This window comes from Molossus molossus, unplaced genomic scaffold, assembly GCF_014108415.1.
Source record: "Molossus molossus isolate mMolMol1 unplaced genomic scaffold, mMolMol1.p scaffold_m16_p_8, whole genome shotgun sequence".
Taxonomy (NCBI): domain Eukaryota; kingdom Metazoa; phylum Chordata; class Mammalia; order Chiroptera; family Molossidae; genus Molossus; species Molossus molossus.
The window spans coordinates 2366972-2375181 of NW_023425402.1; the positions used below are offsets into that span (position 1 = coordinate 2366972).

At 55.0% G+C, this 8210-nt stretch overlaps 1 protein-coding gene across 1 annotated transcript; it reads right to left on the reverse strand.

Moving 5' to 3' along the window:
- Positions 1-3717: 3717 nt before the first annotated feature.
- Positions 3718-7443, reverse strand: LOC118621233 (saoe class I histocompatibility antigen, A alpha chain-like). Its single transcript, XM_036248584.1, has 8 exons — positions 6783-7443; positions 6288-6572; positions 5783-6061; positions 4922-5197; positions 4701-4799; positions 4233-4265; positions 4056-4094; positions 3718-3858 (listed from the first exon to the last, which is right to left on the reverse strand). The coding sequence occupies exons 1-7, from the start codon at positions 6838-6840 to the stop codon at positions 4066-4068; spliced, it is 1059 nt and encodes a 352-aa protein (XP_036104477.1). The 5' UTR covers positions 6841-7443; the 3' UTR covers positions 3718-3858; positions 4056-4065.
- Positions 7444-8210: the final 767 nt, after the last annotated feature.

Consider the following 8210-nt stretch of genomic DNA (forward strand, 5'->3'; position numbering starts at 1 on the left):
TAGAGGGAGATTCCTGATGGGGATCGGGGGGGCCTTGTGTCTTAAGCCTGGTGATGATGGGCAGGAGTCCCATCCTATGAGCGTGTGAGATGGGGAATTGCGGGCGGTTAGGAAAAGAAGATGGGTCTTTGAGTTTAATTAAAACAGGAGTGTGGTGGGAAGCAATGGTGGGGGTATCCGTGTCCCAGACCTCGGGGCGGACTCCAGGTAGGAGCTGGACTTTGGGGTCTGGGTTAGGTTTAAGGTTGGGGCCTGGCACCAGTGCCAGCAAGAAGGTCTGTTTCGGGGAGAATGAGATGCTTGCCTGGAGTTTGGACAGAATGTCTCTCCCCAGGAGGGGGACTGGACATGAGGGCATGACTAGGAAGGAGTGGGAGAACGGGTGACCCTCAAATAGGCAGTTAAGGAGGGTCGTTCGTTGTGGGGTTGAGGGTGATCCGTCAATTCCCATGACCGAGACCTGGGAAGGAACTGTAAGACCCGAATGAGAGGGAAGGACAGAGTAGGTAGCCCCGTGTCTACCAAAAAGGAGACAGACTTACCCGCTACCTGGAGCGTGACCCTGGGCTTGGCGAGGGTAACTGGAGTCGAAGAGCCAGGGCCCCCTCAGTCGTCCATTAGCCCCAGCAGTTCTAGGGCCGGGAACGTCTGGTTCTCAGTCCCCCCGCATTGAGGTGCCGAGGGCTGAGCCAGGGTCGGGCAGTCCGACTTCCAGTGGCCCATTTGTTTGCATTGAGGGCAAGGTTTGGTGGGGAGCCTAGGCTGCGGACAGGCCTTCGCCCAGTGGCCTTCCTTCCCGCATTTGAAACAGGCGCCCGGGGGCGTGCGCTGTCCTCCTTTGGAGGTCAGCCTTTTTGCCGGTGCCCCTGCCGGCCGGAGGGCCGCCACCAAGGCTTGGGTCTGGAGGCTGACCTTCTGCTGCAGCCGCGCCTGCCGGGCCGCTTCAGCCGTCTCCTCCCGGGCGTTAAAAACTTTAAAAGCCATTTTTACCAGGTCTCGGATGGGAGTCTCAGGGCCCTCTTCAGCCTTTTTTAGTTTTTTTCCTGATATCTGGGGCGGACTGAGAGATAAAGTGAGATGCTAGGATTGTGGCCCCGTTGTGGGACCCCGGGTCTAGGCGGGTGTAGCGAACCAGGGCCTCCTGCAGGCGGTTGAGAAAAAGGGCCGGGTTCTCTTCGGGGAGCTGGGTAATTTCTCTCAGTTTGTCATAGTTAACTACCTTATTGGAGACTGCGTCCATACCCCGAAGGAGGTACCGGAGCATGAGGTTCCGGCGCGGAATCTTAGATCCAGGGCCGGCCTGATAGTTCCATGCAGGATCGTCCTGGGGAACTGCTTCATTGCCGAGGGGGACTGTATTGTCTACTAGGTGGTCTCTATCTGCCTGCTGCCTGGCGGCAGCGAGGATACGCTCATGTTCCTCAGGGGTGAGAGTGGAGGTGCAGATTACTGTGATGTCATGCCAGGTCAGGTCATAAGTCTGGGACAGGTATCGGAACTCTCTGATGTAGGTTGAGGGGTCAGCTGAGAAGGATCTTAACCTCTTTTCGATCTGAGAGAGGTCCTGGAGGGAGAAGGGGACATGCACCCGCACCAGTCCTTCTGCCCCAGCCACCTCGTGGAGAGGGGCCAGGACAGCAGGCGGGGGTTGGGGAGTGTGAGATCGGGTATGTGCTGCTATGGGAGAGTCGAGGGGGTCAGCGGGAGGTGGGGCAGCCAGAGCCGGGTCAGGACCAGGGGGGACTTTTCTGAGGAGGGTTGGGGGAGGTGATAGGTGATCAGGGAGGTCATCAGGCAGAGAGTAAGGAGGGGGGTCTATAGGAGGTGCCTTTGGAGGAGGGGAAGTCTGGGCTAGGAGAATCTGGAGAGTAGAGCAGTGTGAGCAAAGGTCAGGGCGGGAGCGGAGGTCCCCAAAAGCCTGAATGTATGGGATCTCAGGGTCCTTTCTGGTCCGCCGGCAAAAATTGGCCAGGTCCCGGAGGACATTAAAGTCAAAAGTACCCGTAGGTGGCCAGTGAGACTGGTTGTCTACGGTGTATTGAGGCCAAGCGACCTGAGACAAGAAGATGAGTTTCTTCTTGTGGAGGGTCTGAAAGTATCCCAATTTGGAGAAATTTATAAGAAGACATCCCAAAGGAGTCTTAGGGTCTATTTTGGATTCGGAGTTTCCCATAATTTAGTGGCCTTCCGGACCCCTAAGTGTCGGAGGAGAAAGGGTATGAGGGAGGCGTCCCTTCCAGATACCCGTCTCCGGATAGAGATAGAGGGGTGACTGAAAGGTGTCCCTTTCAATCAGTCCCCCTATATAGACTCCAGGAGTCGTGAGGGGAGGGCTCTCGGCTTGGCCAAGTCTAGGACGAGAGACCCCGGCGGGGACACAGGGGTCGGCAGGAAGGGAAAGGGATCGAATTACTTACGGTTGCAAGCCGTATCTGCAGGGAGCTCCGAATTCAAAGCTGTGGAGGGCGGCACGAGGCAGGGAGAGAGAGAGGGGGGACTCTCGCCTCAGCCTGCAGGGACTGAGGCGGGTCGCAAAACCCCTCTCCCAGGTTTCGGCACCAGATGTAAGGTAGCCAGGCGCCGCCGGTGGGAGGTGGGAAGAAACCAGAGCCAAACAGCCGAATAAGCAGAAATCAGGCTTTATTGGGTACACTTCGGGCGGGTTCACAGACTCGGGGGGTTGAGTCCGAGAAGCCGCGCCCGATGCTGGGGTTTGTGATTTTTATATCTGCGCCTGTGGCAGAGGGAACTTGTTGTCAGGGTTAGGTCCTGAGGGGCTACGCATGGGGGCCCCTGGAATGTGAGTCTATTGTCCCGGAGCAAACAGTTCCTGGACTAGGACAGGAGAATGGGACAGGAGTTGATCTATGAGTTTGGGGCAAACAGTTCCTGAAACAGGGTGGGAGTCTAGGTTGGGTAAGCGAGGTAACGGCTGAGCAGTTTGCCTGGTGCCAGTTCCCAGGCTCTCGGACATTTACCATTTCTGGTACTCTTTATTACATATTTTTATCCAGTAGAATTTCCTTTTCACATGAAGGACTTAAACATTTCTTTATTTCTAATGCCAGTCTTCCCGTTATTCATTCTTTCATCCTTTGAGTGTTAGAAATGTCTTAATTTTAGAAAAATATTTTTGGGAAATAGAATTCTAGTTTGACTGCATTTTGCTGTCAGTGCATTAAAGACATTGCTCATCAGTCATTTCATTTGCATTGTTTCCAATGTAAAAACTGCTCTCATCCTTACTATATATTCCTAGAAGGTGTCCTCTTTTTCTCTTACTGCTTTTCATATTTTTATCTTCTTCTCTGGTTTTGAGCAAAAACAGATCATTTTTGCCCACACAGTAAGTGAATTTGTCCTTCTCTGTTTGGCTTGTTTCACTCAGGATGATACTTTCCAGGTCCCTCCATGTAGTCTCAAAGGACAAGAGATCTTTCTTTCTTACCGCTGCGTAGTACTCCATTGTGTATATGTACCACAGCTTTTTGATCCATTTGTCTACTGATGGGCACTTGGGCTGTTTCCAGATCTTAGCGAGCAAATTCATTTTTTTTTTTTTTTTTTTTTTTTAATCCTCACCCGAGGATATTTTTCCATTTCTTGTACAGATAGAGTGGGAAGGAGAGAGAGGAAGGGAGAGAGAGAGAGAAACATCGATGTGAAGGGACACATCGAGCGGCTGCCACCCGCACGACCAACCAGGGCTGGGGACAAACTGCAACCGAAGTACGTGCCCTTAGCGGGAACCGAACCCGGGTCTCTCCGGACCGCAGGCCGACGCTCTAACCGCTGAGCCAAACCGGCCAGGGCGCAAATTCATTTTTGATACCACAGTCTGTGCAGGGATTCCTGGGCCTGTGGGGACAACGACAGGCAAATCACTCCCTGCAGCTGACAGATGGGGGCACCCAGAGACTAGGACTTATAACAAGAACAAAAATGGTCATGCTGTTTTATAGAAACAAAAGTCCTCTGCTCAAAATGTCCTAGAGAATCCCTATTACTCAGTCCCGTCCCCTTTGCCCCAACCCCTCCCCACGTCAGGGTCTCACCTTTAGAAGCCTATAGCAGACACATCAGAGCCCTGGGAGCTGTCACGGCAGGAGCAGAACAAGACATGGTCAGAGCCCCCAGGACAGGAGACCGAAGGAGGAACTATGGGGGGTGAGGTCCCCCATGGGCTCCTATATCCACTCACAGGGTCTCAGGGGTCACCCCTCCATACTCACTGGCAGCCTGAGTGTAGCTCCCTCCTTTTCCACCTGCGGGAAGAAAACATCCTGTGAGAGACCAGGGAAAAGGCAGGGCCACGAGGTCCTACAGGAAGCCCTAGTCTTGGACCCCAGAGAAGTTTCCAGAACTGTGACTTCAGACCCAGGGCAGGATCAGGACATCTGAGGAAAGTACATGTGTGGGGACTAGACCAACAGCCTTCCTGGAGGTCTGTCCTCAGCAAGACCCTCCACTCTGACATGTGACTGTGCGAATTAGGTCTCCATCACCAGAATGACCAAGGTGATAAATCTGTCCCTTATTTTCACATGTATTTACTAAAGATAAGTGTTAGCAAATAGGGCCCCACACTGGGCAAGCACACGCATGGGGATGGTACTTTTCCGTAATGAAGTGGGACATACTTCTTCCTGGGCTTGGAGCCCCCCAGTGGGACAAGAAACTCAAACCCACCCCTTCCCTACCTGAGTGAATCCTCCTCCACCTCACAGTTCCAATGACCACAAGGAGGACCAGGACAGCAAAGATGGCCACAATGAGGATGGCAGCTTGAGGAGGTGGCTCTGGGAAGGGAGGGAAGGAAGGTGAGCGCCCTGACCCCCAGGCCTCAGCCTCAACCTGCTGAAGTCTTCCAGAGGCCCCTGCTTCCCCTAGAAGAGGCTCTGTGCCCACGTCCTCTCCTCACCCCATCTCAGGGTCAGGGGCTCGGGCAGCCCCTCGTGCTGCACATGGCAGGTGTATCTCTGCTCCTCTCCAGGGGGCACCACCAGGGCCGCCCACTTCTGGAAGGTCCCGTCCCCCGCAGGCCTGGTCTCCACAAGCTCCGTGTCCTGGGTCTGGTCCTCCCCGTCACGATGCCAGGTCAGGGTGATCTCCGCAGGGTAGAAGCCCAGGGCCCAGCACCTCAGGGTGACCTCACGGTCAGAGATGGGGTGGTGGGTAATGTGTGTCTTTGGGGGATCTGAGAAGGGTGAGAAAATTCAGGAACTTTCATCCATCATGGGCCACTCTAGCAGCACCCATGTGACCATCCTGAGAATGGACAGGACACCTGGGGTGGGGGAAGGAAGCACAAAACCCAGACGTCAGCCTGGACAGAGGCACCTGGGGATAATCTTGTAGTCTTTAGACAGTTCTAGAGTCAGAATGACACAGACGAGGGCAGCAAGCAGGTCTCTGAGGGGAGAAAAGGGATTTCTGGTCCTGACCTGGGTGGAGGTCAAATGACTCAGAACAGCTGGGAGTCAGACCTCAAACACACTGGGTGAGGGACAGCAAACAAGGCTTGAGAGAAAGTCCCCATGGGTCCCAGAGCCACTTCCAGGATCAATGGGAACCACTGGTTAGTTATTTCAAGGTTGGTCTGTCCTTCCTCCCCCAAGAGACTGCACCCTAATTGTTCCAGAGAGAAGGGTGGGAGCCACTCTCTGCTACCGGATCTTCAGTCTCCCCGTGGAAGGCGGCCTTCCTCTAGGGCTGACCATTTCCTCCTCTCTGCAGGCCTGCAGCCTGAGGGGAGATGTAAGAGGCCCTCCGCCCCTGGTACCTGTGCGCTGCAAGGTGTCCTTCCCTTTTTCCAGGTATTTGCTCAGCCACTCCATGCACTCCCTCTCCAGGTAGTTCCTCTGGACCTCCGCCTCATCCACAGCCTGATATTTGCGCAGGGAGATCTGAGCAGCCTCTCTGTTGGCCGCCGACCAGGAGCGCAGGTCCTCGTTCAGGACGATGTAATCCGAGCCATCGTAAGCAAACTGGTCATAACCGCGGAGGAAGCGCCCATCTGACCCCATTTGGCAGCCATACATCCACTGGAAGGTGTGAGACCCTGGCCAGCCCCACCGATTTAGCAATTGGGTCTGCACCGCTTACCCAGCCCCACCGAAAGTAAGCCCGACCGCGGGGATTAAAACTACATCGAAAATGAAACCGGGTCAAATTCCCCGCAGGCTCCTCCCAGGCGCCTCGGGGCGAAGCTCGGACTGGGACACTCGAGGCGACCCCGGGAGATCCGTGGGAACGGGGTCGTGACCGGGGCCAGGCCCGTGGCTCACCTGCCTCGCTCTGGTTGTAGTAGCTGAGCAGCTTTTTCAGGTTCATTCGGAAACTCCGTGCGGTTTCCTTAACGTTCCCGGTCTCTACCTCCCAATACTGTGGATCTTCCTGCTCCACCCACGGCTGCTGCATCCACCACGCCCGTGGGACCATCCTTGGATGTGTGGCGCCGCTGTCGAACCGCACGAACTGCGTGTCGTCCACGTAGCCCACCGCGACGAAGCGGGGCTCCAGGCCGCCGGGCCGGGACACGGCGGTGTAGAAGTATCTCAGGGAGTGGTGGCCTGGGGGAGGGGACGGGAGGAGCTGAGACCTGGCGACCCTCCCCCCGGCGCGGGTCCCGGCAACACGGTCCAAGGGGCAGGAGAGGGTAGGGGGCAGGGAGACAAAAATGGGGCGAGCGAAGGAAAGGAGTCAAGACAGGGCCTGGCCGGGGCGGGAGTAGAGGGATCCAGCCCCCCGCAGAGGCCGTTCCCTCCCGACCCCGCACTCACCAGCCCAGGTCCGGGTCAAGACCCCCAAGAGCAGCCAAAGAATGGCTGGGGAGCTCATGGGTGCATTCTCCGGGCGTACGGTTGAGGCTGGGTGAGCTCGTCCTGGTAATTCCGCGGACGGAACCGAAACAGAACCCGAAGGGCGGTGACACTGATTGGCTTCTTTAGAAACCGGGCACCCAATGGGAGTGAGAACTGGTGACACGTCAGGAGTATCCAGGAAGGATGACAGAACACAGGTTGCGAGAGGAAATGAAACCCCAGTGCAACGGAAACTTCGTCAACACTGACTTCTTCCTCCTCCCCGCGCCCCAAACTGTTCCTGGGGTTGAGACCCTGAGAGCCAGGCCTGGGGACCTGGGAGTTTGCCCTGACCCCTCTTCCTGCTCTGAGAGCCGTTTGTCACTCTGTCTCCCGGAGTCACGCCCCATTGTCAGTCCGAGGAAACCCTAGGCTGGGCTGAAGCCCTTTTCATTCTCTTCCCCTGGTTGTTGGCGTCAGTTCAACACCAATAGGAACCCCCAATTTGGGGTACAGTGAAGAAGGACACTTTCAGACCAGCAAATTGTGATCATTCTGCTCTGGCCTGCCTGGTGGCCATCAGCTTGGTTTGGCTGTGCTCTGGTGAAACTCAGCCCTCAGCCTTCAGGGGACGGAGAAAATGAGCTCTGACAGCTGGAGCAGAGCAGAGCAGTCCCTACCCCGGCCCCTGATTGGTCTGTCCTCATGCAAATAAGGACTCCAAATCCTCCCACGTTGATTGGTCAGAATAGAGCCACTCTAGTTGGTCAGAGTTGTATAGCCCCCACCGAATGAGAAAAGTGTTAATCCCTTGGTTGAAATAAGATTCCAGGAATTCCTCCATAAACGCTGGCTCAGGTGACAGAAACACAGTGTAAAATGAACTAACAAGTAAAATAGAGACAGACTCACAACAGACAGAGCATGCTGACCGCTCTGGGGAGGGGGTTTGGAGGGTGGGGATAGGGACTGAGCAAAAAAGTAAAAAAGGGGGGGAAGAACTCATGGACACACAAGTGTGGTGGTTGCTGGTGGAGGGGCCTAGGAGGAGGAGGAGGGAATGGGGGGATAAATGGTGACTGATAGAGACTTGACGGGGTGGTGAACATAAAATACAGTATATGCAGATGATGTGTGATAGAATTGTGCACCTGAATCTTCTATAATTTTGTGAACCAGTGTAACCCCAATAAATTCAATTAAAAAATAAATCAGGAGCCTATTTAAAAAAGAAAGAAAGCGACAGCGCAGGCGGGCAGCGGGCAGTGACAGCGCAGGCGGGCAGCGCAGTGCAGGCCTCTCCCTGAAGTGCAGTTTCTACACCCTGTGTTGAAATGACCACTAGGCTCAGATTTTATTGTTGTTGTTTTTAATCCTCACCAGAGGGTATTTTTCTGGAAAGAAACA

What these genes read in the sequence shown, in the direction of transcription:
- LOC118621233 (XM_036248584.1), bottom strand. Translation starts at nt 6,840, where the DNA reads ATGAGCTCCCCAGCCATTCTTTGGCTGCTCTTGGGGGTCTTGACCCGG. An exon ending in GGACACCTTGCAGCGCACAG is followed by an intron (nt 5,198 to 5,782) that starts GTACCAGGGGCG and finishes CACCCTTCTCAG; the next exon opens with ATCCCCCAAAGACACACATT. An exon ending in GAGCTACACTCAGGCTGCCA is followed by an intron (nt 4,095 to 4,232) that starts GTGAGTATGGAG and finishes CTGCCGTGACAG; the next exon opens with CTCCCAGGGCTCTGATGTGT.